The sequence below is a fragment of the Molothrus aeneus genome, chromosome 5, assembly GCF_037042795.1.
Source record: "Molothrus aeneus isolate 106 chromosome 5, BPBGC_Maene_1.0, whole genome shotgun sequence".
NCBI lineage: Eukaryota > Metazoa > Chordata > Aves > Passeriformes > Icteridae > Molothrus > Molothrus aeneus.
This window is the reverse complement of record NC_089650.1, coordinates 70,031,655-70,058,740: the sequence shown is the minus strand read 5'-3', so window position 1 is coordinate 70,058,740 and position 27,086 is coordinate 70,031,655. Positions and strand designations below refer to the sequence as shown.

General features: G+C 63.3%; 3 protein-coding genes across 3 annotated transcripts; 1 reads left to right on the top strand and 2 right to left on the bottom strand.

The window, feature by feature from the left end:
* Nucleotides 1–75: 75 nt before the first annotated feature.
* On the bottom strand, nucleotides 76–14,892 carry LMF2 (lipase maturation factor 2). The gene is made up of 14 exons (XM_066551095.1): nucleotides 14,782–14,892; nucleotides 13,070–13,323; nucleotides 12,274–12,302; nucleotides 11,515–11,711; nucleotides 10,556–10,734; nucleotides 8,538–8,676; nucleotides 7,502–7,636; nucleotides 6,843–6,948; nucleotides 6,071–6,167; nucleotides 5,808–5,990; nucleotides 3,155–3,323; nucleotides 2,255–2,366; nucleotides 2,064–2,172; nucleotides 76–1,052 (listed from the first exon to the last, which is right to left on the bottom strand). The coding sequence occupies exons 1-14, from the start codon at nucleotides 14,882–14,884 to the stop codon at nucleotides 711–713; spliced, it is 2,154 nt and encodes a 717-aa protein (XP_066407192.1). The 5' UTR covers nucleotides 14,885–14,892; the 3' UTR covers nucleotides 76–710.
* A 1,327-nt stretch (nucleotides 14,893–16,219) lies between these two features.
* Nucleotides 16,220–24,396, top strand: NCAPH2 (non-SMC condensin II complex subunit H2). Its single transcript, XM_066550188.1, has 20 exons — nucleotides 16,220–16,327; nucleotides 17,462–17,563; nucleotides 18,078–18,133; nucleotides 18,578–18,653; nucleotides 18,745–18,816; nucleotides 19,244–19,323; nucleotides 20,133–20,275; nucleotides 20,349–20,423; nucleotides 20,887–20,984; nucleotides 21,167–21,238; nucleotides 21,339–21,405; nucleotides 21,926–22,033; nucleotides 22,245–22,298; nucleotides 22,572–22,642; nucleotides 22,745–22,811; nucleotides 22,963–23,040; nucleotides 23,159–23,202; nucleotides 23,297–23,398; nucleotides 24,022–24,171; nucleotides 24,247–24,396. The coding sequence occupies exons 1-20, from the start codon at nucleotides 16,220–16,222 to the stop codon at nucleotides 24,394–24,396; spliced, it is 1,773 nt and encodes a 590-aa protein (XP_066406285.1).
* Nucleotides 24,397–24,949: 553 nt separating this feature from the next.
* SCO2 (synthesis of cytochrome C oxidase 2) lies at nucleotides 24,950–27,077 on the bottom strand. The gene is made up of 3 exons (XM_066550736.1): nucleotides 26,998–27,077; nucleotides 26,680–26,909; nucleotides 24,950–25,729 (listed from the first exon to the last, which is right to left on the bottom strand). The coding sequence occupies exons 1-3, from the start codon at nucleotides 27,075–27,077 to the stop codon at nucleotides 24,966–24,968; spliced, it is 1,074 nt and encodes a 357-aa protein (XP_066406833.1). The 3' UTR covers nucleotides 24,950–24,965.
* Nucleotides 27,078–27,086: the final 9 nt, after the last annotated feature.

The following is a 27,086-nucleotide window of genomic DNA, read 5'->3' as shown; positions in this document are numbered from 1 at the left end:
CTCTCCACAGGGGTCACCCTGCCCAGGGCAGGACCCCCAAAATCCCAAATCCCAAACCCAGGAGAGCTGCAGGGCTGGAATGTCAAAGGCTTTAATTAGAAAATTATAGGAAACCTCTGGGCTCGGGCTGAGCCGGGCAGGGGGGAACCACGGGATGGGCAGAGCCCGCTGGGGGGAGCACCCCAAAGTGCCGGGGGGGACCCCAAAGTGACCTGAGGGGCTGGGCAGGGTAACCGGAGGGCTGGCACTGCCCAAACTGCCCCAGCCCGTGGGCACAGAGCCCCCACCTGCTCTGAGCCCCTGACCTGTGCTGAGCCCCCCCACCGTGGGGCCTGGAGGGGTCCCTGGGCACTGGGGAGGGGTCCCCCGACATTGGGGCTGGGTCCCCGAGGGGTCTCTGGGCACTGGTGCAGGGTCCCAAGACACTGGGACATGTCCCCAAGCAGCCCCCAAACCCTAGGGAGGGGTCCCCAGGAGCGCCTGGACACAGGGGAGGTGTCCCCAAGGGTCCCCAGGTAGCAGTGGGAGGTGTCCCCAAGCCCTGGGTGTGTCCCCACAGGCAGTGGGAGGTGTCCCCAAGCCCCGGGTGTGTCCCCACCCCGCATGGCCACACCGTGCTGAAGGCACTGGCCCGGGCTGGGGTCCAACAAGCGCTGCCCCCCCAGCTGGGGACTCCCTCCCTGCCCCCCGTTTTTGGGGGGCTGCGGGGGCTACTTCTTCCTCTTGTTGGCCGGCCGGCCCTCGGGCCGCGTCCCCTCCGTGCCCCGCGTCCCCTCCGTGCCCCGCGTCCCCTCCGTGCCCCGCGTCCCCTCCGTGCCCCGCGTCCCCTCCGTGCCCCGGGCCCCGTTGCGCTCTCCCCGCTCCCGGGGCCCTTTGTGGCGGGCGGGGGGCGGCCCCCGCCGGGCCAGGGCCCGCAGCAGCCCCGCGGTGGCGGCCACCAGGTAGAGGGACCAGAGCAGGGCCGGGCCCGACACGGGCTGGCACAGGCGGCGCATGGAGCTCAGCAGCCGCGGCAGCAGCGCCTCAGCCCGGCGGCGAACGGGGGGCTTGTCCTGGGGGGAACGGGAATAGGGGGGAAACGGGGGTCAGGGGCTTGTCCTGGGGGGAACGGGAATAGGGGGGAAATGGGGGTCAGGGGGCTTGTCCTGGGGGGAATGGGAATAGGGGGGAAATGGGGGTCAGGGGGCTTGTCCTGGGGGGAACGGGAATAGGGGGGAAACGGGGGTCAGGGGGGCTTGTCCTGGGGGGGAGAAATGGGAAAAGGGGGGAAATGGGGGTCAGGGGGGCTTGTCCTGGGGGACAAACAGGGTCAGGGGGGCTTGTCTAGGGGGGAAAGGCATTCAGGAGGAATTGTCCTGGGGGAAAGGGGTCAGAGGGGATTGTCCTGGGGAGAAAAGGGGTTCAGGGGCTTCTGCTGGGGGAAAGGGGTCAGGGGGGATTGTCCTGGAGGAAAAAGGGGGTCAGGCAGGATTGTCTTGGGGGAGAACAGGATCAGGGGGGATTGTCTTGGAGAAAAAATGGGTTTGAGGGAGGGAAGGGATTGGGGGTGAGGGAAAAGGGCCAGGTGTTGAAAAAGGGAATCAGGGTGAGGGAATGGGGTCAGGGGACAGGGAGAGGGAGAGAAGAGGGTCAGGGTAAGGGAAGGGGGGATCAGGGGCTGATAAAGGGGATCAGGGTGAGGGAATGGGGTCAGGGGCAAAGAAAAGGGGTCAGGGTAAGTGAAGGGGGTCAGGGAGGGGGAGGTGGGGCCAGGAAGAGGGGGCCAGGGGAACAAGGGACAGGGAAGGGGTCAGGGGGCCGAGGGACAGGGAGGGATGGGGGCTCAGGGGTAAGGGAAGGGGGGATCAGGGGCCAGAAAAGGGAGTCAGGGGAGAGGGATGGGGGCTTGGGGGGGCCAAAGGTGAGCGAAGGGGATCGAGGTGAAGGAAGAAAGGGTCACGAGCAGTGGAACAGGGTCAGGGAGAGAGTGGGGGTAAGGGAAGGGGGGTCAGGATCATGGCAGGAGGGCCGGGGGTGTTGAAGGACGGGGGTCAGGAGCCAGGGAGGGGTGACCCCGGGCCCACCTTGAGGCCGTGCTGGCTGAGCAGGGACTCCAGCGTGGGGTGTCCCAGGGACACGGCTGGGAAGAACTCCTGCACGTGCTGCCGCCGCCACCACGGTGCTGGGCCTGGCCTGGGGGCACAGGGGGCTCAGGTGACCCCAAACCCTCTCCCCCAGGGCCGGGCTGGGGGCACAGGGGCCCCTCCCCGCTCACCTGCCCTCGCTGGGGGATGTGAACCAGTACTTGTAGAGCTGGGCCCGCAGGAAGGTGGGAGGGCGGGCGTGGAACGGGTACCGGGACTCGTCCGTCTGCACCAGGCGGATCACTGCGGGACAGGGGCCAGGGATGGGGACAGCCTGGCATGGGGGACAGCCCAAACACACCCGGGGACAGCCCAAACACACCTGGGGACACCCCTGGCACGGGGGGACAGCCCAAACACACCTGGGGACACCCCAAACACACCTGGGGACACCCCTGGCACGGGGGGACAGCCCAAACACACCTGGGGACAGCCCAAACACACCTGGGGACAGCCCTGGCACGGGGGGACAGCCCTGGCACGAGGGGACAGCCCAAACACACCCGGGGACACCCCAAACACACCTGGGGACAGCCCTGGCATGGGGGGACAGCCCAAACACACCTGGGACAGCCCCAGCATGGCACGGGGGGACAGCCCCAGCATGGCACGGGGGGACAGCCCAAACACACCTGGGGACAGCCCAAACACACCTGGGGACACCCCTGGCACGGGGGGACAGCCCAAACACACCTGGGGACACCCCAAACACACCTGGGGGCAGCCCCAGCACGGCGGGGACAGCCCAAATGCAACCCAAACACACCTGGGGACAGCCTGAACCCACCCCAGACACACCCAGGGACAGCCCCAACACAGCCAGGGACAGCCCCCAAACCAAAACAAGGACACCCCAAACCCAAACCTGGACACCTCCAAGGCTGTGGGGACACCCCAAATCCATCCAGGGACACCCCAAACCCAAACAGGGAACACCTCAAAACCATGGTGGCACCAATGCTGGGGAGGTCCCACCATACCCTCGGCCCCCAGAGCCCCCAGCCCCCGTGTCCCCTGTCCCGGTGTCTGACCGTCGGGCTGTCCCTGCAGCAGGCGCAGCACCAGGGCACTGAACCAGGGGCTGTTCTGGTGGGGCCCGAGGGCGGCGAACCAGAGCTGCCAGTCCAGGCGGGGCTGGTGCGGGGCCACCACGGCCGGCGCCGCGCTCACGTTCCCGGGCTTGTACATGAACTCGATCTCCTGGGGACGGGAACCACGGCTGCCATGGCAACGGGGACAGGACACCTCCGGAACCCAGCCCCAGCCAGGGCCCCGAGTAAGGACATTCCCAGCCAAAATCCCGGGATTCTGTGACAGGGACACCTCCGGAACCCAGCCCCAGCCAGGGCCCCGAGTCACCTCAGCCCAGGAAAGGGACATTCCCACCCAAAATCCTGGGATTCTGTGACAGGGACACCTCCAGAACGTGATCCAACCAAGGGCATGGTTCTGCCCATGGCCACCACAGCCCCAGGAAAGGGACATTCCCATCCAAAATCCTGGGATTCTGTAGAATAGACACCTCCAGAACCTGATCCAACCAAGGGCACAGTTCTGCCCATGGCCACCCCAGCCCCAGGAAAGGGACATTCCCATCCAAAATCCTGGGATTCTGTAGAATAGACACCTCCAGAACCTGATCCAACCAAGGATCGGGCACAGTTCTGCCCATGGCCACCTCAGCCCCAGGAAAGGGACATTCCCATCCAAAATCCTGGGATTCTGGGGCAGGACACCTCCAGAACCTGATTCAACCAAGTGCCTGGAGTCACCTCAGCCCCAGGAAAAGGACATTCCCACCCCAAATCCCAGGATTCTGTAAAAAAGACACCTCCAGAACCCAATCCCCTCCAGTGCTTGGAGTCACCTGAGCCCAGGAAAAGGACATTCCCACCTAAATCCTGAGATTCTGTGACAGGGACACCTCCAGAACCTGATCTAACCAAGGGCACAGTTCTGCCCATGGTCACCACAACCTCAGGAAAAGGCCATTCCCACCTCAAATCCTGGGATTCTGTGACAGGGGCAGCACCAACCACAGCTGACCCAACCACAGGTCTCATCCTGCTTGGGGTCACCTCAGACCCAGGGAAAGGACGTTCCCACCCAAAATCCCGGGAGTCTGGGGCAGGACACCTCCAGAACCTGATCCAACCAAGGGCCTGGTCCTGCCCAGGGTCACCACAGCCCCAGGAAAAGGACCCAGGGTGGCTCTAATCCCAGCAACGGACAGGATGAGAGGAAACGGCCTCGAGTTGCACCAGGGAAGGTTTAGGTTGGATATTGGGAAAATTCCTCCTGTAATGGGCTCCCCAGGCCTGGCACAGGTTGGAGTCCCCAACCCCCAGAGACTTCAAAGCTGTGTGGATGTGGCACCTGGGGACACGGGCAGTGGTGGCCTTGGCAGTGCTGGGAATGATTGGACTCCACGATCCCCATGATTCCAACCAGACCAACTGCACCATTCCCTGCTCCTGCCCTCTGCTGCCCCTTGGCCCTGGCAGGAAGAGCTCCTGGGGCAATTCCCTGGCAGGAAAAACTGGGCCTTGGGACTCCATGAGCTCAGAGCCCCTTCCCAACCCTGACTCGGTGTCCCCACCCTTGGCTCAGCGTCCAGTTGTGCCCAGCCCACACTCACCATCCAGCTGTGCCCATCCCCGTGCCCATCCCAGGCTCCCCATCCAGCTGTGCCCAGCCATGCCCATCCCAGGCTCCCCATCCAGCTGTGCCTGTTCCCGTGCCCAGCCCACACTCACCATCCAGCTGTGCCCATTCCCGTGCCCATCCCAGGCTCCCCATCCAGCTGTGCCCATCCCAGGCTCCCCATCCAGTTGTGCCCATTCCTGTGCCCATCCCAGGCTCCCCATCCAGCTGTGCCCATCCCCGTGCCCATCCCAGGCTCCCCATCCAGCTGTGCCCATCCCAGGCTCCCCATCCAGCTGTGCCCAGCCATGCCCATCCCAGGCTCCCCATCCAGCTGTGCCCATTCCTGTGCCCATCCCAGGCTCCCCATCCAGCTGTGCCCATCCCCGTGCCCATCCCAGGCTCCCCATCCAGCTGTGCCCATCCCAGGCTCCCCATCCAGCTGTGCCCAGCCATGCCCATCCCAGGCTCCCCATCCAGCTGTGCCCATTCCTGTGCCCATCCCAGGCTCCCCATCCAGCTGTGCCCATCCCAGGCTCCCCATCCAGCTGTGCCCATCCCCGTGCCCATCCCAGGCTCCCCATCCAGCTGTGCCCATCCCAGGCTCACCGTCCAGTTGTGCCCATTCCTGTGCCCATCCCAGGTTCCCCATCTAGCTGTGCCCATCCCCGTGCCCATCCCAGGCTCCCCATCCAGCTGTGCCCAGCCATGCCCATCCCAGGCTCCCCATCCAGCTGTGCCCGTTCCCGTGCCCATCCCAGGCTCCCCATCCAGCTGTGCCCATTCCTGTGCCCATCCCAGGCTCCCCATCCAGCTGTGCCCATTCCCGTGCCCATCCCAGGCTCCCCATCCAGCTGTGCCCATTCCCGTGCCCATCCCAGGCTCCCCATCCAGCTGTGCCCATTCCCGTGCCCATCCCAGGCTCCCCATCCAGCTGTGCCCAGCCATGCCCATCCCAGGCTCCCCGTCCAGCTGTGCCCAGCCATGCCCATCCCAGGCTCCCCATCCAGCTGTGCCCAGCCATGCCCATCCCAGGCTCACCGTCCAGCTGTGCCCGTCGTAGCTGCCCTCCAGGATGACCTCGGGCCGGCCGCCCACGCCGGTCATCCTGCGGAAGAGCCCGTAGGAATTGACCACCTGGAACCGCTCCACGGCCCCGAACATCTGGTGGATGCCGGGCCACAGCTTCCCGTTGGACTCGTGCTCGATGTAGGTGAAGGGCACCTGGGGGGATGGGGGGGGGCTCTGTCACGGCCTGGGGGGGTTTGGGGGTCCCCAAGAGCCCCGTGGCCCCCAGGCCTCACCAGGCTGACGGCGAACAGGCCCACGGTGGCCGTGGCCATGATGGCCCACTGCAGGGTGGCCCACAGCTTCCAGAGGCATCCCCGGACGCAGGCACAGCTGGGGGGGCACAACTGGGGGGTTATGGGGGCAAAGAGGCTCAGCCCCCCCGGTTTGGGGGGGTTAAACCCCTCCACACTAAATCTGATAGCTCGAATCCTGGAGCGGGACCACCCCTTCCCAGCTCCCAGGGTGTGACACCCCAGTGTCCCCCATGCCCCTGGGGGCACCTCAATTCCACCCACACCCCTGGGGGCACCCTGATTTCACCCACACCCCTGGGGGCACCCTGATTTCACCCACACCTCTGGGGGCACCCCAATTCCACCCACGCCCCTGGGTGGACCCCACTGTCCCCCTACACCCCTGGTTTCACCCACAGCCCTGGAGACACCCCGGTGTCCCCCCACACCCCTGGGAGCACCTCAGTTTCATCCACAGCCCTGGGATCACCCCAGTTTCACCCACAGCCCTGGGATCACCTTGGTGTCCCCCACGACCCTGGGATCACCCTGGTGTCCCCCACACCCCTGGGATCACCCCAGTTTCACCCACAGCCCTGGGATCACCTTGGTGTCCCCCACACCCCTGGGATCACCCCAGTTTCATCCACAGCCCTGGGATCACCCCAGTTTCACCCACAGCCCTGGGATCACCCTGGTGTCCCCCACACCCCTGGGATCACCCCAGTTTCACCCACAGCCCTGGGATCACCTTGGTGTCCCCCACACCTACCGGTACATGGCCGCAAGGATCTCCCAGGACAGGGACAGGGAGGCCACCCCCACAAGCGGCAGCGTCACCGTGCGCAGCCACATGGTGAACTCATGGTAGGTGAAGGCTGCAGGGGGGACAGCCCGGGGTCAGGGACAGCCATGGGTCAGGGACAGCACGGGGTCAGGGACAGCCTTGGGTCAGGGACAGCACGGGGTCAGGGACAGCACGGGGTCGGGGACAGCACGGGGTCGGGGACAGCCCGGGGTCAGGGACAGCCCGGGGTCAGGGACAGCCCGGGGTCAGGGACAGCCATGGGTCAGGGACAGCACGGGGTCAGGGACAGCCTTGGGTCAGGGACAGCACGGGGTCGGGGATAGCACGGGGTCAGGGACAGCCTTGGGTCAGGGACAGCACGGGGTCAGGGACAGCCTTGGGTCAGGGACAGCACGGGGTGAGGGACAGCCATGGGACAGGGATAGCACAGGGTCAGGGACAGCCCTGGGACAGGGACAGCCATGGGTCAGGGACAGCCCGGGGTCAGGCACAGCCATGGGTCAGGGACAGCACGGGGTCAGGGACAGCCATGGGACAGGGATAGCCCTGGGATGGGCACAGCCCGGGGTCAGGGCCGGCCCCTGTGCCCAGGAGGGGCACACAGGCTGTGCCCTGGCACGTACCCACTTTGGAGTCCAGCAGTCTCCTGTCCCAGTCAATCTCCAGGCCGAAGTAGTGCACGGTCCAGCAGAGCAGGAGCCCGTAGGTGCTGAGCTCCAGCAGCGTGCCCAGCACTGAGCCCAGGCTGGGGGGCCAGCCTGGGGCACAGAGGGGCTCAGAGCCTGCCTGGGACCCCCCTCACAGCCCTGGGGTCACCCACGGGCACAGGGCCCTGCCTGCACTGTCACCTGTCCCCTGCCCAGCCTGGAAAGGACCCCCAAACCAGGGATGCTGGGGGTCCCACTGCTGCCAGTGTTGGAAAGGAAGGAGCAGGGAAAGGCCCAGGAGCAGCAGTACCTCACTGGGACACAGAATTCCAAAGGCTGGGAGCTTCTTGTGGGGTGACAGCAATGCCAGGAAGGATGATCACACAGATCATTTATCTGTTATTATTTATCTTCCTTAATTCCCTGATTTCAGAGGAAAAAGAAACCTCCTCTTCCTCCTCCTCCCCCCACACCCAGCTCTGACCCATTGCAGCTCCAGCCCCAACACCAGGGAGGAATCAGGGAATCCTGGGATGGTTTGGGTGGGAAGGGACCTCAGAGCCCCTGCAGTGCCAGCCCTGCCATGGCAGGGACACCTCCCACTGTCCCAGGCTGCTCCAGCCCCAGTGTCCAGCCTGGCCTGGGGCACTGCCAGGGATGCAGGGGCAGCCCCAGCTGCTCTGGCAATTCCAGCCCAGCCAGGAATTCCTCATTGCCAAGATCCCATCCCTGGCTGCCCTCTGGCACTGGGAGCCATTCCCTGGGTGCTGTCCCTGCAGGCCTTGGCCCCAGTCCCTGTCCAGCTCCAGGCCAGGCTGGATGGCCCTGGAGCACCCCAGGACAGTGGGAGGTGTCCCCACCCATGGGGGCTGGAATGGGACGGGATTTAAGGTCCCTTCCCACCCCATCATTCCCTGATTTCACAGCTGGGGTGTCCCATGGGCACAGCCCCTGCCCTGGGGTGAGTGTGGCAGCTCCCACAGTGTCCCCTGTGCCAGCCTGGGGCTCTCACCATTGCTGGGCCTCCTGCGGGGCCGGCCCAGCCAGTGCCCCACGTGCTCCTCGTCCAGCAGGGAGAAGGCCAGCACGATGGTCAGCACGTTGAAGAAGTTGTAGTTGCCCGTGAGGATGATGAGGACCTGCAGCAGGACCTGGGGGGCACAGGGGGGGTTTGGGGGTGTCACAGGGCCAGGGGGGCAGAGGACACTGGGCACAGCCCGACCAGCACCTCCAGTGTGGCCACCTCACCTCCCAGTGCCTGTGGGGACGAGCCAGCCCCAGCCCTGGAGAGGCCCCCGTGGGGACCCCCCTGGCACAGAGAGACCCAGGGGTGTCACAGACACGTTTTTCTTTACATCCTTTTAAAGTTTTAAACCTGCTTTACCTTCCTACTAATCCTATCTCACAACAAAAAGTGAGCACACCAGTAATTAACCAACACCAAACCCACCACACTCACTAGTACAGCACCCAAAAAATCCCCAAATTAATAAAATCCTGGATTAACAAAAAGCGAGCACACTAGTAATTAACCAACACTAAACCCACCACACTCACTAGTACAACACCCAAAAAAATCCCAAAATTCATAAAATAGCAAATTAACAAAAAGGGTACACTAATCTTTAACCAACACTAAACCCACCACACTCACTAGTACAGCACCCAAAAAATCCCAAAATTAATAAAATCCCAAATTTACAAAGTGAATACACTAATAATTAACGAACACTAAACCCTCCACAGTGATTAGCACACCATTCAAAAAAATCCCAAAATTAATAAAACCTCAAATCAACAAAAAGCAAGTACACCAGTAATTACCCAACATTAAACCCAGTACATTCATTAGCACACCACCCAAAAAACCTTAATAAAATCTGAAATCAACAAAGCGAGTACACCAGTAATTAACCAACACTAAACCCAGTACCCTCATTAGCACACCGCCCAAAAAATCCCGAAACCAACAAAATCCCAAATAATCAAACCCAAACCTCTCCAGGAGCCCCCCTGAGGTGCAGGATTACCCACCTAAGCCTGTCCCCAGGGGCAGAAGCCCCCCTGAAGTGCAGGGTTACCCACCAGTGCCCACCCCCAGGGGCAGGAGCCCCCCTGAAGTGCAGGATTACCCACCCCAGCCCATCCCCAGAGGCAGGAGCCCAGTGAGGTGCAGGATTACCCACCCCAGCCCACCCCCAGAGGCAGGAGCCCCCCTGAAGTGCAGGGTTACCCACCAGTGCCCATCCCCAGAGGCAGAAGCCCCCCTGAAGTGCAGGGTTACCCACCAGTGCCCACCCCCAGAGGCAGGAGCCCCCCTGAAGTGCAGGATTACCCACCAATACCCATCCCCAGAGGCAGGAGCCCCCTGAGGTGCAGGATTACCCACCCCAGCCCATCCCCAGAGGCAGGAGCCCCCCTGAAGTGCAGGATTGCCCACCCCAGCCCATCCCCAGAGGCAGGAGCCCCCCTGAGGTGCAGGGTTACCCACCCCAGCCCATCCCCAGAGGCAGGAGCCCCCCTGAGGTGCAGGATTGCCCACCAGTGCCCACCCCCAGAGGCAGGAGCCCCGTGAAGTGCAGGATTACCCACCCCAGCCCATCCCCAGGGGCAGGAGCCCCCCTGAAGTGCAGGGTTACCCACCAGTGCCCATCCCCAGAGGCAGAAGCCCCCCTGAAGGGCAGGATTACCCACCCCAGCCCATCCCCAGGGACAGGAGCCCCCTGAAGTGCAGGATTACCCACCCCAGCCCATCCCCAGAGGCAGGAGCCCAGTGAGGTGCAGGATTACCCACCCCAGCCCATCCCCAGAGGCAGGAGCCCCCTGAAGTGCAGGATTACCCACCCCAGCCCATCCCCAGGGACAGGAGCCCCCTGAGGTGCAGGATTACCCACCCCAGCCCATCCCCAGAGGCAGGAGCCCCCTGAGGTGCAGGATTACCCACCCCAGCCCATCCCCAGAGGCAGGAGCCCCCTGAAGGGCAGGATTACCCACCCCAGCCCATCCCCAGAGGCAGGAGCCCCTGCCCACCTGGCAGTAGAAGGCGAAGAGGCGCAGGCGGCGCAGGGGCGCGAAGAAGAGCACGGGCACGGCCACCTCGATGACGTAGGTGGCCACCACGCTGAGCTTCTGGAACCACACGGGCAGCTGGTGGGCCAGCCACGCGCCCGGCGTGGGGATGCACTGGCTCTCGTAGTGGTACGTCAGAGCTGGGGGGCACACAAACCCCAAACGTTCACCCCAATCCCGGGCAATCCCGGCTTTTCCCATCGCTGAGTACAACCAGGGCTAACCAGGGAAAAGCTTCCCGGGGCAAAAGTGATTCCAGGTTAAGGGGTTCCTCGGGGTTGAGGGATACAGGGAGCTTTGGGGGGGCTTTCCATAATTTACTGCCTAAAAATTCGCCCCAATTCTGGGTAATTCCGGTTTTTCCCACCCTCATCTCACCTGCACCCCACATCTGTGAGTCCCCAATAGCTGAGTCCCCAAAGCTGCAGCCCTCACCTGTGAGCCCCCCAACACCTGAAACCCCAAACCTGTGAGCCCTCCCAAACAGCTCCCCCCCAAAGCTGCAGCACTCCCCAACACCTGAACCCTGAAAGCTGCAGCCCTCACATGTGAGCCCCCCAACATCTGAACCTCCAGAGCAGCCCCCTCACCTGTGAGGCCCGCAAGAGCTGAGCCCCCCTCACCCGTGAGCCCCCACCAGGTGGGGCAGCACCTGGTGAGTTTCACAACCCCTAAAACTGGAGAATTCCCCCCAAGATCTGAGCCCCCAAAGCAGCCCCTGTCACCTGTGAGCCCCCCAAGCAGCCCCTGTCACCTGTGAGCCCCCCAAGAACTGAGCCCCCTCACCGGTGAGCCCCCACCAGGTGGGGCAGCAGCTCATGAGCTTCATAACCCTTAAAACTGGAGAATTCCCCCCAAGAGCTGAGCCCCCAAAGCAGCCCCTGTCACCTGCGAGCCCCCCAAGAGCTGAGCCCCCTCACCGGTGAGCCCCCACCAGGTGGGGCAGCGGCTGGTGAGTTTCACCACGCCCGAGGCGAACATGAGGCGGAAGAGGAGCCAGCGCACGGCCCAGAAGGTGACGGCGTCGTGGGGCCTCCAGGCCGGGGACCCCCATCGCAGCAGGCGCAGGGGGGCCACCAGCACGGCCAGGAACCCGGCCTCCAGCAGCAGGCTGTCCCTGGGGGATGGGGGGGACAGCGCTGAGACCCCCACCCTGCACCCCACAGGGCACTGGGGACACGGGCATGTCCTGCTTGTGGAGCTGGGGACACGGCCATGACCTGTATGGGGGGTGGGGACACAGCCACGCCCTGCTCCCCATCCCACTGTGCCCCTACTGCATTCCCCAGAGCCCTCCACCTCCCCTGTCCTGATCCCCAGAGCCCCCTGTGTCCCCTACCCTGTCCCCAGAGCCCCCTGTGCCCCCCAACCCAGTCTCCAGAGCCCCCCACCCCACTGTGTCCCCTGTCCCCTGGGCAGCCCATTGTCCTGGTCCCCAGAGCCCCTTGTGCCCCCCACCCAGGTCCTGGGGAGTCCCCCAGACCCTACAGCCCCTCAGATCCCCGTGTCTGGTCCCCAGAGCCCCCCATGTCCCCTGTCCCATCACCAGAGCCCCCCACCCCACTGTGCCCCCTGTCCCACCCTCCAGGACCCTCTGTGCCCCCCACCCTGGGGGCCCAGGATGGTTCCCCAGCCCTGAGCCCCCCAAAAGCCCCAAAGGTGAGGGGGGCCTGACTCACCACTGGAAGTACAGGAACACCTGTCCCACCTGCGGAGAGGGAGCGGGGTGGGGATCAGCCGGGGGGGGTCTGACACCCCCCGACACCTCCCCATGGGGAGAGGGGTGGGCACAGACCCCCTGGGCCCCCCTGGCACGGGAGCAGTGGAGGGAACAGCCACCCCTGGGAGGGCTGGGCTCACGCAGATCATCTGCCCTTCCTTAATTCCTGATTTCAGAGGGAAGTGAAACCTCCTCTTCTTCCTCTTCCTCCTCCTCCTCGCCCCACACCCAGCTCTGACCCTTGGGAGCTCCAGCCCCAACACCAGGGAGCATCCAGGGAATCCTGGGATGGGTTGGGTGGGAAGGGACCCCAGAGCCCCTGCAGTGCCAGCCCTGCCATGGCAGGGACACCTCCCAGTGTCCCAGGCTGCTCCAGCCCCAGTGTCCAGCCTGGCCTGGGGCACTGCCAGGGATGCAGGGGCAGCCCCAGCTGCTCTGGCAATCCCAGCCCAGCCAGGAATTGCTCATTGCCAAGATCCCATCCCTGGCTGCCCTCTGGCACTGGGAGCCATTCCCTGGGTGCTGTCCCTGCAGGTCTTGTCTCCCTGCACCTCCAGGCCAGGCTGGACGGGGTTGGAGCACCCCAGGACAGTGGGAGGTGTCCCTGCCCGTGGGGGCTGGAATGGGATGGGATTAACAGCCCCTTCCCACCCCATCCTTCCCTGATTCCATCACTGTGCCTCCCCCAGCACCCTGGGCACGCCAGGAGCTGGCGGGACGAGCCACCACCCCGCTGTCCCCTGCCGTCCCCGCACCTGGTAGAGCGACAGATAGAACATCCTGAGCAGGGCAAACACCAGGCAGTCCCGCATGGAGTCGCAGAGGAGCGCCCCGAGCGCCGCCAGCATTCCCAGCAGGCAGAGCAGCTCCATGCCCTGCTCCGTGTCCAGCCCCAGGCGCGGCCCCAGCCACAGCAGCGTGGGGACATCGCGGAGCTGCTCCCAGAGCCCCTTCCCGCTCAGCCGCAGCACCCGCCGCGCCGGCAGCAGCCCCTCGCGGCCGTACAGCCCTGCGGACAGCAGGGAACACGGATTAGACCCGGCACTCCGGGGAAAACCCGGCTTGAACACGGCATTCCGGGGAAAACACGGCGAAAACCCGGCATTCCAGGGAAAACACGGCGAAAACCCGGCATTCCGGCTTAAAGTCAGCATGCTAGGGAAAATACGGCTTAAACCCGGAATAAACCCGGCATGCCAGGGAGAACACGGCTTAAACCCGGCATAAACCCAGCATGCCAGGGAAAACACAGCTTAAACCCGGCATGCCTGGGAGAAAACCCAGCATAAACCCCACATTCCCGGGAGAAAATCTGGGAAAAACCCCCGGTAATCCCGGGAGAAAACCCGGCATAAATCCGGCACTCCCGGGGAAAACCCGGCATAAACCCCACATTCCCGGGGGAAACCCCGCCATTCCCCCGAGAACCCCGGCATTCCCGGGAAAAAAACCCGGCAGCACCACCCGGAACCCCCCCCGAGGAGCCGGGGCTGTTGCCGGGACAAACCCGAGGCACCGGGAGTGCGAGCCGGCCCCATCCCTGCCTCCATCCCTGCCTCCCTCCCGGCTCTCCCGGCCTTGATCGCTGCCGGAGCGGGCGGGAAGAGCCCAGGTGCGAGCCAGGAGCTGCCAAAGCCACGTGGAAGGGACGGGCGCAGGCGGCTGCTGGGGCTCAGGGGGACCGGAGCCGCGCCGGGACGGCCGGTGCTCCCGGGAAGGAGGAAACGAGGGAGGGAAACGAGGGGGGAAACGGGAGATGGAGGCGACGGGAGAAGGGAAAATGATAACGGGGATACGGAGAGATCGGCCCGGCAGCGGGACGGGGACGGACTGTCCCTGCCCCGGCTCCGCCGGTCCCCTCCCGACCCCGATCCCGTCCCGGTTCCACGGGTCCCACTCTCGGCTCCACCGGCCACGTCCCCAGCTCTCTCCCGGCTCTGCCCTGGTTCCCCCAGACCCACTCCCAGCCCTATCCCGGTTCTCCCGTCCCTGTCCCAGTTCTCCCGCCCCCACTCCCATCCCTAGCCCGGTTCCCTCGGCCCCACTCCCGGCTCTGTCCTGGTTCCCCCAGCCCTATCCCAGTTCTCTCGGTCCCACTCCCAGCTACGTCCCGGTTTCCCGGGCCCCACTCCCGGCCTCATCCCCATCCCTATCCCGGTTCCCTCGGCCCCACTCCCGGATCTGTCCCGGTTTCCCCGGTCCCATCCCCATCTCTATCCCGGTTCCCTCGGCCCCACTCCCATCCCTATCCCGGTTCCCTCGGCCCCACTCCCATCCCTATCCCGGTTTCCCCGGCCCCACTCCCGTCCCTGCCCCGATTCTCCCGGACGCACTCCCATCCCTGTCCCGGTTCCCCGGCCCCAGTCCCGGCTCTGCCCCAGTTCCCCCAGCCCTGTCCCGGTTCCCCCGCCCCAGTCCCGGCTCTGTGCCCGTTCCCGGTCCCGCCCGGCAGTGCCCGCCGCGGTACCGGGGATCTGTACGTAGAGGGAGCCGAAGGCGGCGATGTAGACGGCGGCCAGCCCGGCCAGGAACAGCGCCCGCGGCCGCGCCAGCTCCCCCATGGCGGCCATGGCGGCCCCGGGCCCGGCGGCGCGCGGCGCTGACGTCAGCGATGCCGTGACGTCATCGGCGCGCGGGGTGCGTCGCGGAGCGCGGGAAGGACGAAAATGGCGGCGGCGATCGGGGGACGAGGTGGGGCTGGTGAGGGGCGGGCAGTGGGGACACGGCGGGATCGGGGTTTGTATGGGGACCGGGATCACGATCGGGATTGAGGTTTGAATGGGGACCGGGACCGAGATCGGGATCACGATCGGGATTGAGGTTTGAATGGAGACCGGGACTGAGATCGGGATCACGGTCGGGACCGAGGTTTGAATGGGGACCGGGATCAGGTCGGGATCGAGACCGTGATTGGGATCTGGATCAGAATCACGATCGGGATCGAGGTTTGGATGGGGAGCGGGACCGGGATCAGGGTCGGGATTGAGGTTTGAATGGGGACCGGGATGGGATCGGGGTCGGAATGCCGGTCGGGATTGAGGTTTGAATCGGGACCGGGATCAGGATCGGGACTGAGCTTTGAATGGGTACCGGGACCGGGATTGGGATCGGAATCACGGTCGGGATCGAGGTTTGGATGGGGAGCGGGACCGGGATTGGGATCGGAATCACGGTCGGGATCGAGGTTTGGATGGGGACCGGGATCAGGTCGGGATCACAGTGGAGATTGAGGTCGGAATGGGGACCAGGATTGGGATTGGGATCACAGTCGGGATCGAGGTTGAGAGTGCAGTTGGGGTAGGGATTGGGATGGGAATTGGGGTCGGAATTGGAATTGAGGTTGGGCTCGGGACCAGGACAGAGTTAAGGATGGGAATTGGGGTCAGGGTCAGGTGAAGGTTGGGATAGGGGATGGGATTGGGGTGAGAATCAGGGTGGGGAGCGGGATCAGGGCTGGGACTGGGTTCCAGATTGGGATTGGGATTGAGTTTGAGGTCGGGGTCAGGGTTGGGACTGAAGTTAGGGTCAGGATCAGGTCAGGATTGGGATCACGGTCAGAGTGAGAATCGGGGCCAGGGCTGGGACTGGGGTTGGGGTCAGGGTCAGGATTGGGGTTGGGATCACGATCAGGGTCAGGATCGGGACTGGGCTTGGCAGTGGGGTTGGATCTGAGTGTTGGGATCGGGATTGCTGTTGGGATTGGGGTGGGGATCTTCCAGCCCAAACAATTCCCCGTTGCCTGAGCTGTGTCCCCGTTCCCACCCAGCCGAGCTGTGATTCCTGCAGAGCTTCCCCTGGAGCTGTCCCCTGCCCTGCAGCCCAGGACACTCATTCCCTGAGGGACCCTCCTCGAGGGCGGGGAGCTCCCAGGCCGCTTTTGGGGTGTCTGCAAGGGGGATCCCACCATGGAAGAGGTGGATTCCCGCTTCCTGCACCTGCTGCAGCCCATCCGGGACCTCACCAAGAACTGGGAGGTGGACGTGGCTGCCCAGCTCGGGGAGTACCTGGAGGAGGTAACAGGGTCACCCTCGTGTCCCCTGCCCCTCCTTTTCTTTCTCCTTTTTCTTCATCTTCTTCCTTTTATCCCTCTCTTTCCTGCTCTTTTTCTCTCTATTTTTATCCCTCTTTTTCTCTCTCCTTTTTGTCTTCCTTTTCTTCATTTTATCCCTCTCCTTCTTTTCTCTCTCTTTTTATCCCTTCTTTTCTTCCTTTTACTCCTCTGTCTCTTCCCCCTCTTTTTATCCCTCCTTTTCTCTCTTTTTCTCCCTTTTTTTCCTTTTCTCCCTCCCTTTCCCCCTCCTTTCCTGTCTCCTTTTTCTTCCTTTTATCCCTTTTTTTATCCCTCTTTTTCTTCCTTTTATCCCTCTCTTTCCCCCTCCTTTCCTCTCTCCTTTTTCATTTTCTCCCTATTTTTATCCCTCCTTTTCTCCCCTCCATGGCCAGGTGAATTTTCCCAGGTGAATCCCAGGGTCATCCAGCTGGGGTGGTGGCCTTGGGGACAATGACACCTTTCCCAGGCTCTCTGCCACCTCCCCTCATCCCTGTGGCACCCCAGACCCTGCCAGGCTCATCCTCTCCTCCTGCCTGTGAGGAACAGATGTATAAAGAATTCCCAAAACCTCACAGAAAGCTCTCACAGTTTTATACCTCTGTATGCAAACACTGAAATAAGGTGTGCTGACTTAAAGCCATAAAATAGAAATGACATTGTTGGGAGAGAGATTGAAGTAGGAACAAGTTTCAAAATATGGCCTTGCAAAAGAATTTTAAAGGAAAAAAAATTTAATTTAATTAAGTTTTAATAAAAAACTTAATCTTAGAGAATTAAAACTGGGAAAGATGCATGGTAGCAAGACCACATGGAGGAAAATAGAAATGACCAGTTAGAATTAACAGCAATATTAGAATTAACATAATTAATTGCAAGTGGTCAGTGTTAGAATTAACAGCAATATTGTGTGGCAGAAGCTAATAGGGTGAAAAATATTTACAAGGTGTTGTAACCAGAAAATAAGTTAGCTTTTAGTAGAACAGTGCTGAGTTTTAAATCTTTTATATCTCGCCCTTCGTTGAGACTGATTAGAGAATAAAACCTTTTCAAACACCTCTGTAAAAGCTAAACCCAAACCCTGCCCTGCCCCTCCCAGCTGGACCAGATCTGCATTTCCTTCGACAATGGCAAAACCACCATGAACTTCATGGAGGCAGCGCTGCTGATCCAGGGCTCTGCCTGCATCTACAGCAGGAAGGTGAGCTCACACCTGCCCCATCCCATCCCATCCCATCCCATGATCCTGAGCCACCCCGAGTCCCTGGGGTCACCCCGCAGTTCCCCCTTGGCTTCAAGTCATTGATTGTTAATTTCAGCTCATCCTTCCGAAACTGGATCCCTTTGTAGGTGTTGGCAGCCCCAGGGAACAGCAGGAATTTTGCTGTTCTCCAGGGTGGGATATAAAATCCTATTTTGTCACAAAATTGTGGCATGTTGGAGCTTTTGGACCACAAATTCCTGGAATGGTTTGGCTGGGAAGGGACCTCTGAGCCCATCCAGTGCCACCATGGGCAGGGACGCCTCCCACTGTCCCAGGCTGCTCCAATTCCAGGGATTTCCCCCAGTCGGGCCGTGGAATGGCTGAAAAAAGGGAAAAGAGCAGCAAACCCCAGGGAATTGACCCCTGTGATGGGAGAGGGGGAGTCCCTTGGGTGGAAGGGCTTTCCCAGGAGCTGCTCCCCCCTTTTCCAGCTCCAGGTGCTGTTTTCCAGGTGGAACACCTGTACATGCTGGTCTGCCAGACACTGGACTGCATCTCCAAGAAAAAGTGAGTGGGATTTTCCTTTCCCAGGGGGAAATTTCCCTTCCCAGAGGAGAATTTTCCCTTCCCAGAGGAGAATTTGTCCTGCAGAATCCCTGCCCTGGGTCTGTCCTGTGCTGCCCTGATCCTGGGCCATCCCCACTCCCATCCCTGCCCTGGGAGGTGCATCCCAGGCTTAGGAATGTCATCACAGGGATAACACACAAAGCCAGGGCTGGTTTTCCTTCTGGTTCATGGGGATTCAGGAGCCCAAAGGAGCCTGAGGGAGCCTTTTCCAAAAGGAAAATCCCTTCGGAATGTGCTGCCAGCTCCTTTGGACTTCCACACTGACATGAACGAGAGGGAAAACCCTGTTATTTTTTGGGGGATTTTCCCACCTGGAGGAGCCACAGCAGGGCTGGAGGGACCCTTGGCCACCATTCCCTGGATCCTGAGCCCATTTTTCCCTAGGAGGGAGAAGCTCCCCACTTCCCTGGGCCCCGACGGCCGCGATGCCGACGCCACCTTCACGGAGAAGGAGGAGGAGGTGAGGCAGGCTCTGTGCTCCCTGTCCTGCTCCAGGAGGGTCCCCTGGTGTCCCTGCCAGCTGGGGTGACACTGGGGGGGCTTTCCTGCAGTTCCTGTCCCTGGATGACATCCCAGAAACCAGCCAGGCCAGCGTGGACATGAGGAGGGATCAGCAGCCTGCCGTAAGAGAAACCAGTTGCATTTTATGCCTCCTTTTAGTTCTCCTTTCCCTTCTTTTATTCCTCTGTTTATCCCTCCTTCCTCCTTTTCTCCTTCCTTTTTCCTTATATTCCTTCTTTTTATCCTTCCCTTTCCCCCTCCTTTTCTCCCTCTTATCCCTGTTTTTATCCCTCCCTTTCCTCTATCCTTTTTCCTCATTTTCTTCCTTTTGTCCCTCTCTTCCCCCTCCTTTTCTCCCTTCCTTTCCCTCTCCTTTTTCCTTCTTTTCTTCCTTTTATCACGCTTTTTATCCTTTCCTTTTTCCCTTCTTTCCTCCCCTCCACCGCACCATTTTCCCAGGTGAATCCTGGGGCCATCCAGCTGGGGTGGTGGCCCTGGGGACAATGACACCTTTCCCAGGCTCTCTGCCACCTCCCTGTCCCTTTCCAGGCCGTGAGCATCGTTCCCCTCACCCCAATGTCCCTGGTGCCCCCGGAAGAGGGGGAGAAGAAGGAAAACCCCCTCCTGAGGTGCCACTCCTGGGATTGTCCCGTGTCCCCTCCCCTGGTGGGATTGTCCTGTGTCCCCTCTTCTGCTCCAGTCCCTGGATATGATTGTCCCATGTCCCCTCCCCTGCTCCAGTCGGGATCCCTGGGTGGGATTGTCCTGTGTCCCCTCCCTGGTGGGATTGTCCCATGTCCCCTCCCCTGCTCCAGTCAGGATCCATGGGTGGGATTGTCCTGTGTCCCCTCCCCTGCTCCAGTCCCTGGTGAGATTGTCCCATATCCCCTCCCCTGCTCCAGTCCCCGATGGCATTGTCCTGTGTCCCTTCCCCCGGTGGAATTGTCCCATGTCCTCTCCCCTGGGTGGGATTGTCCTGTGTCCCTTCCCCTGGGTGGAATTGTGCAGTGTCCCCTCCTCTGCTCCAGTCCCTGGTGGGATTGTCCCATGTCCCCTCCCCTGGGTGGGATTGTCCCTTGTCCCCTCCCCTGGGTGGGATTGTCCCACATCCCCTCCCCTGCTCCAGTCCCTGGTGGCATTGTCCCTTGTCCCCTCCCCTGGGTGGGATTGTCCTGTGTCCCCTCCCCTGCTCCAGTCCCTGGTGAGATTGTCCCTTGTCCCCTCCCCTGGGTAGAATTCTCCCTTGTCCCTTCCCCTGGGTAGAATTGTCCTGTGTCCCCTCCCCTGGGTGGCATTGTCCCGTGTCCCCTCCCCTGCTCCAGCCGGGGTCCCTCAGCACACGCACACAGTTCCTGCTGGGATCTGTGGAGGAGCAGGCCGCTCCAGGGATGTGCCCAGGGGCCGTGGTTGGGGACAGTGTCGTGCCGTGTCCCCGCAGCCGGCGCGGCGAGGTGCTGGCCAGCCGCAGGGATTTCCGCATGAACACCTCCACCCCCCACGCCTCCGGCGCCTTCCTGCTGGAGCTGGCCGGGCTCTCCCCCACCCACCCGCAGCTTGAGCAGCGCCTGGGGACAGCCACAGGTACTGGGGGCTCTGGGGTGCCTGTGTCACTGTCGCTGTCCCTGCCAGGACTCACTGTCGCTGTCCCCAGCAGCGGCTCCGGGATCCAGCCCCGCGGAGCATCCGAGCACGGCCCTGGTGAGGGCACTGAGCTTCTGCGAGGAGGCAGGTGAGGGGTGGCACCTGCCAGGGTGTCCTGGGGTCCCTCTGTCCGTCCAGGAGGCTGCAGAGGAGGGTGAGGAGTGAATTCATCCCTGACAGGAGGGGACAGTCAGGACTGGGCTCGGCTCCCAGGGAACAGGGACAGGAGGAGAGGGAACGGCCTCAGGCTGGATTTTGGGGAATTTCCTCCTGGAAAGGGCCGTGCAGCCCTGGCACAGGGGTGAGGTCCCTGTCCCTGGAGGGGTTTAACATCCCTGTGGATGTGGCACTTGGGGACATGGGCAGTGGTGGCCCTGGCAGTGCTGGAAAAGCTTGGATTTGGGCTCTGGGGGATTTTCCAACGTACCAACTGCAGCATTCCCTGCTCCTGCCCTGGCAGGAGAAGCTCCTGGGGGCATTCCTTGGCAGACAGGGTGGGAATGGGGGGTTCTGGAAGCTTCTCCAGCCTCTGCCCATTCCCACCCCTCCAGATGATGCAGGACCTGAGGACGACGACGTTCCCGGGGCCCCCCTGGGGGCTGACATGGAAGTGACCCCGGTCCCTAACGAACACATCGTGGCTCAGAGGGTCTGTGTGGGGCAGGGGCTTGGGGGGCTGCCTGTGCTCCTTCCCTGGATCCCCTCACTCCTTCCCCAGAGCCTTGTGCTCCTTCCCTGGATCCCCTTGCTCCTTCCCCAGGCCCCTGGATCCCCCCAGCCCAGCCCTTCCCTGCCCCCCAGTCCCTCACTGTCCCTCTCCGTGTCCCCCAGAGCACGCCCCGGACCCGGGGGTACGTCCTGCGGGAGAGAGCCCCAAGCCACGACCCCAAAGCCCTCAGCAAGGTAAGGGGGGCCTGGAGCCAGGGAGATCCCAAATCTGAGCCAGGGAGATCCCAAATCTGGGATGCCCCAGAGCCCCTGCCCATGCTCACCCCTGTGCCAGGAGGAGCCCAATCCGTGGCAGAGCCTCGACCCTTTTGGAGACTCCGAGGAGAAGCCCTTCAGAAAAGGTATTTTGGGGGAAACTGGGCAGCTCCAGGGGAGCAGGGACAGCACAGCCTGTGGTGGTCATCCCTGGCCACCTGCCCCTCAGTGTCCCCAGCCCCACAGCGGGTTCTTCCCAGCCCCATGGTGGGTTCTTCCCAGTCCCACAGGGGGACATTCCCAGCTCATGGAAGGTCATTCCCAGCCCCATAGCCCTCATATTCCCAGCTCCATGGTGGACCTTCCCAGTCCCATGGGAGGGTCATTCTTGGCTATGTGTCCCTCAGTGTCCCCAGTCCCACAGTGGGGTACTCCTGCTCCCACAGGGGGACATTCCCACCTCATGGAGGGACATTCCCAGCCCCACATCCCAATCCCCATGGCAGGTCCTTCCCAGCCCCACAGGGGGTCACTCCCAGCCACACTGGACATCCTCAAATGTCCCTGTCCCCACACTGGGTCATTCCAGCCCCACGACATCCAGAGGGGCCCCTTCCCAGCCCCTGGTGGTGGCAGCACACCCGGTGTCACCTGTGTCACCTGCAGGGAGGCCCTTCCTGGTGCCACACGGCCTGGATGACGTGGTTGGAGGCAAGAGGAAGAGGAGGAGCCCGAGGAAGCTCCAGGATTTCACGAGATGGTTCTCTGCAGCCTGTGAGTGATTTCTGTGGGATTGGGATCCAAAAGGATTTAAAAATCTTTAACAGAAGGATTTAACAGTCCTGTGCATGTGGCACTTGGGGACACGGGCAGGGGTGGCCTTGGCAGTGCTGGGGGGGGACTTGATGGGCTCAGAGGGCTTTTCCAACTTGGATAAATCCATGGAATTTCCATCCAATGATTGTTCCTGATCTGCTCGCCCCAGACAACAACGTCACGGAGGGACGGAAAAGCAGGAGGAAGGGCCCCACCTTTGCAGGTGAGGGGACAAGGGCAGGGACACATTCCCTGTCCTTGGGGACACCAGGGACTGGATCCTGCAGTGGGGAGGGCATGGAGAGGAAGGACACCCAAAACTGGGGGGAATGGACACCAGGGACTGGATCCTGCAGTGGGGAGGGCATGGAGGGGAAGGACACCCAAAACTGGGGGGAATGGACAGCAGCTCCTGCAAAGGGGAAGGGCCTGGGAGGGTTCTGCTTTGGGGGGGTGCAGAGGGGCCATCCCAAATCCCTGCTCCCAACCCCTGCAGACCTGGAGGTGCTGTACTGGCGGCAGTTCAAGGAGCGGCTGGCGGCGCACAGGAAGCTCCGGAGCCGGGGGGTGAGCGGGGTGTGGGCTAAACTGGGAGGCTGGGGGGCTCCAGCATCCCCTTGCCATGCTCTGGGGGTGCTCAGGGGGGCTCAGGGCTGTTCCTCCCCCCAGGAGCTGCTGAGGGAGCCGGAGCCAGAGCTGGACCAGGAGTGTGGTGCCGACAGCGATGAAGGGGCAGGTGCTGGAACCCAAAACCCCAAATCCCCCCAGCCTGGGGAGCCTTTCTTTCCTTCCTGGGGGTCTGGGGGGGGTCCTAGAAGGTTGGGGGGGGTCTCAGGGGGCACTGAGGGGGTCTCAGGGGACACTGAGTAGTGTCCCCATCCTGGCAGATGGGGATGATGATGATTTTGTGGAGCACGAGGACATGGAGCCTGAGGCACCAGAGGAGCTGGAGGAAGGAAACCTGGGTGAGCTGCTGACCCTTCCCTCCCCAGTTCCCTGGCCCATCTGTCCCTGAGGGTCCCTGTCCCTCCCAGGGGGGTGGCAGGGTGCTGTCCCCCACTCTGGTGACCCCTTTTCCCACAGACCCCCCCGAACCTGGCTACGAGGAGCTGGTGCGCAGGAACGTGGTAGGTGCTGGTGTGGGGACCCGGGGGTGACTCCAGAGGGTCAGGGTGTCCCCAAGAGGCTCGGACGTGTCCCCATTGCTGTCCCTGTCCCCAGGAGCTGTTCATGGCCAGCTCGCAGAAGTTCGCGCAGGAGACGGAGCTGTCGCAGCGCATCCGGCAGTGGGAGGAGCGCGTGGAGCCGCTGCTGCAGGAGCAGGCACGGACCCGGGCCGGGCTGGCACCTGGGGGGCACTGCCCGGCTGGGCAGGGGGCTGGCACTGCCCTGCTCACCCCTGAACACCCAGTACCCACCCACTCTGAGCCCTCTGCCCTTCCCTGCCCACACCCAGAGCCCCCTGCCCACACTTGAGCACCCCCTGCCCCTCTCTCTCCACCCCTGAGCCCCCTGCCCACCCCTGTCCCCTCATACCTGCAGGAGTCCTGTGCCCTGTTCCATGTCCGAGCCTACGGGCTGGCACTGACCGGTGACCCTCCCTGTCCCCTCCCTGTCCCCCAGGAGAGACGTGTCCCATTCCATGTCCATGGATAGGGGCTGGCACTGACCAGTGACACTCCCTGTCCCCTCACTGTCCCCCAGGAGAGCTGTGTCCCATTCCATGTCCATGGATAGGGGCTGGCACTGACCAGTGACACTCCCTGTCCCCTCGCTGTCCCCCAGGAGAGCCGTGTCCCATTCCATGTCCATGGATAGGGGCTGGCACTGACTGGTGACACTCCCTGTCCCCTCCCTGTCCCCCAGGAGAGCCGTGTCCCCTCGATGTCCGTGCCTACGGGCTGGCACTGACTGGTGACACTCCCTGTCCCCTTGCTGTCCCCCAGGAGAGCCGTGTCCCCTTCGATGTCCGCGCCTACGGGCTGGCACTGACCGAGCGCTGCGCAGAGCTGGGCCGGTGGCACTCTCTGGCCAGCCTGGTGGCCGGGCAGGCCCCGTTCGAGGTGTGCCGCTACCTGCTGGCCTCGCTGCAGCTGGTAAGGCTTTGGGGGCTCCCTGGGGGGTCGCTGGGTGTGCCAGGACCCCCCTGCCACCCTCTGTCCCCTCCCCAGGCCAACGACGCGGAGGTGGAGCTGGCGCAGGAGCCGGGGCTGGAGGCGGCGCTGGACACGGCGCGGCTGCGGCTGCTCTCGGCCCGCCCGGCGCACGAGAGGTTCCAGCACTTCCAGCTGCCCTCCCAGAGAGACCCTGGCCCCCAATAAACCCCCCCCCCTTTTGCTAAGGAGAGGCCTCTTCCCTGGGGGGGGGTGTAATGGGCATGGGGGGGTTACAGGATACAGCTGCACTGGGATTTGGGGGGGGGTCCCTTCAGTCACCTGCACAGGGACCCCCAGCCGTGGGGACGGGCCTGGGGGGTCCCTCTGCCCACCTACCTTTGGTCTCCCTTTGGGGAGGGGTCACTTCACTCACCTATGCAGAGCCCCCTGCCCCATGGGACACTCCTAGGGGGCTGCAGGGGTCCCTCCCCAGCATGTGACACTGCTGGGGGGCAGTGGGGCTGGTGGGGGTCCCTCCACCTGCTCACCCACGTTCTCCCCCTCACAAGACACACCTGGGGGTCACTCCACCTGCTCACGCAAAACTTCCCTCATCCCAGACCATTCCTGGGGACACTGGGGGCTGTCAGGTGTCCCCTCTCTGCCATGTGCCACCCCTGCAGGCTGTCAGGGCTCTGTCCCTCCCATGGGACACACTGGGGGTTGCCATCAGTCCCTCCCCCATTTCCCAAATCACGACAGACCCCACTCGGGGGGGTGGGGGTCACGGCCGTTTATTGCCCTCCCGCGGGGGGCAGCGGCTCGTAGGCGTCCATGTGTCCCCTGACGCTGCGCGCCACCTCCTCGGCCGTGCGGGAGCGGCCGTAGCAGTCCCGGAAAACGCCGTCGGGATCCACGAGGAACGTGAGCACCGAGTGATCCACCACGTAATCCCCGTCGTCGTCGCGGGGCCCGGCGCTGACGTAGACGCGGAAGGCGTTGGCGGCGGCCCGCACCTGCTCGGGGGTGCCGGTGAGGCCCTGCAGGCGCGGGTGGAAGTCCCGCAGGTACCGCGCCAGCGCCGCCGCGTCGTCGCGCTCGGGGTCCACGGTGACAAAGAGCGGCTGCAGCGGCGGCAGCGCCGGGTCGCGCTCCAGCAGCTCCACGGCGCGGCTCAGCTTCTCCAGCTCCTCGGGACACACGTCCGGGCAGTGCGTGAAGCCGAAGTAGAGCAGCACCCAGCGGCCCAGGAAATCCGCCTTGCTCCGCGCCGCCCCCGACGTGTCCTGCAGCTGGAAGTCGCCCTGGCCCAGCGCCAGCCGGCGGAGCTGCTGGAGGCGGCGGGAGCGCTGCTGCCGCTCCTTCTGCTGCCGCACGTACAGCCAGCCCGCCGCCGCCGCGCCCGCCACCGCGCCCACCACACACAGCCGCTGCCGCAGCGGGAGCCCCGCGGCGCCGGGGGGCGCGGCCAGGCGGCGCCGGGGCTGCCGCGGCCCCGGGGGGCACAGCCGCGGGCACAGCCGCGGGATGGGGCGCAGGGACCGCAGCATCGCTGGGGCTGTGCGGAGCGGCGAAGGGGGGGTCAGGGGACACGGGGAGCTGCCCCGGGGTCCCCGCCCCGTGATGGGTTTGACCCCAACCCTGTCCCCCAAATGCCCTCTGACTCCTCATTTCACCTCTCCTGATGCTCCTTGATGCCTACTCTTTCTCCCAAACGCATCCTGCCCCCCACTCAATACGCTGCTGCTCTTGGAGCCCCCAGTCTGCTCCCCAAATGTCCCCTGACCTCTCATCCCACTCCTCCTGATGCTCCTGGACCCCAACCCTGTCCCCTGAATGTCCCCTGACCTCTCAATCCACTCCACCTGACGGTCTTGAACCCCCCACTCAATATCCTGCTGCTCTTGGAGCCCCCATGCTGTCTTCCAAATGCCCCCTGACCCCTTATCCCACCCCTTGGACCCCAACCCTGTTCTCCAAATGCCTCCCAACCCCTTATCCCATTCCTCCCGATGCCCTTGGACCCCAACGCTGTCCCCCAAATATCCCCTGACCCCTCATCCCACCCCTTCTGATGTTCTTAGACCCTCCACTTTTTCCCCCAAATGCCCCCTGCCCCCCACCCGGTATCCTGCTGCTCTTGGAGCTTCCACCCTGTCCCCCAAATGCCCCCTGACCCCTTATCCCACTCCTTGGACCCCAACCCTGCCCCCCGTGCCCCCCTGCTCTTGGACCCCCAGCCCTCCAACCCAAATGCCCCCTGACTCCTCATCCTACCACTCCTGATCCCCTTGGACTCCAACCCTGCCCCCCAAATACCCCCTGCCCCCGTCGTGCCCTTGGACCCCCAGCCCAAATGCGCCCTGACCCCACGTCCTGCTGCCCTCGGGACCCCATCCCGATCGCTGCTACTCCCGGGCCCCCGCTCTGCCCCTCGAACGCCCTCTGGCCCCTCATTCCCCGCTCCCGGTGCCCTCCCTCCACCCGAGATGTGCAGTCCCCGCTGACCTCTGGCCTCCACCCGCGCCCCGTCCACCGCCGGTCCCGCCCGGAGCACCCGCGCCGCTGCGGCCGGAACCGGAAATACCGGGAGGAGGCGGAGCCACGGTGGGAGGGGGCGGGGCCACGGCGCAATGAGGCGTGGTCTATAAGGTGCGTGCCCGATGTGGGCGGGGCGTAGCCAAAATGAAAGGGCGTGGTCAATATGAGGGGCGTGACCGGACTGTAGATTGCGCTGCCTAAGTGGGCGGGGCGTGGTCAAACGGGAAGGGCGTGGCCAATGTGAGGGGCGTGACCGGGCCCTCGTGCACTCCTCCCTTCACCCACGAGGTGGCGCCACCGCCCCGCGCCGCAGCCTTCAGACTCGTGGGTGGGTGTGTGTGTGAATCGCGACATGGCCCCGACATCGCGATCAT

Coding starts and splice junctions, on each gene's coding strand:
- LMF2 (XM_066551095.1), bottom strand. CDS start 14,884: ATGGCCGCCATGGGGGAGCTGGCGCGGCCGCGGGCGCTGTTCCTGGCC. Junction 12,303..13,069: donor TCTATCTGTCGCTCTACCAG/GTGCGGGGACGG, acceptor CCCTCTCCGCAG/GTGGGACAGGTGTTCCTGTA. Junction 7,637..8,537: donor CCGCAGGAGGCCCAGCAATG/GTGAGAGCCCCA, acceptor TCTGTGCCCCAG/GCTGGCCCCCCAGCCTGGGC.
- NCAPH2 (XM_066550188.1), top strand. CDS start 16,220: ATGGAAGAGGTGGATTCCCGCTTCCTGCACCTGCTGCAGCCCATCCGG. Junction 20,276..20,348: donor GCGCCTGGGGACAGCCACAG/GTACTGGGGGCT, acceptor TGTCCCCAGCAG/CGGCTCCGGGATCCAGCCCC. Junction 23,041..23,158: donor GCTGGAGGAAGGAAACCTGG/GTGAGCTGCTGA, acceptor CTTTTCCCACAG/ACCCCCCCGAACCTGGCTAC.
- SCO2 (XM_066550736.1), bottom strand. CDS start 27,077: ATGTCGGGGCCATGTCGCGATTCACACACACACCCACCCACGAGTCTG. Junction 26,910..26,997: donor CGGGGCGGTGGCGCCACCTC/GTGGGTGAAGGG, acceptor CCGCCCACTTAG/GCAGCGCAATCTACAGTCCG. Junction 25,730..26,679: donor GGCGCGGGTGGAGGCCAGAG/GTCAGCGGGGAC, acceptor CGCTCCGCACAG/CCCCAGCGATGCTGCGGTCC.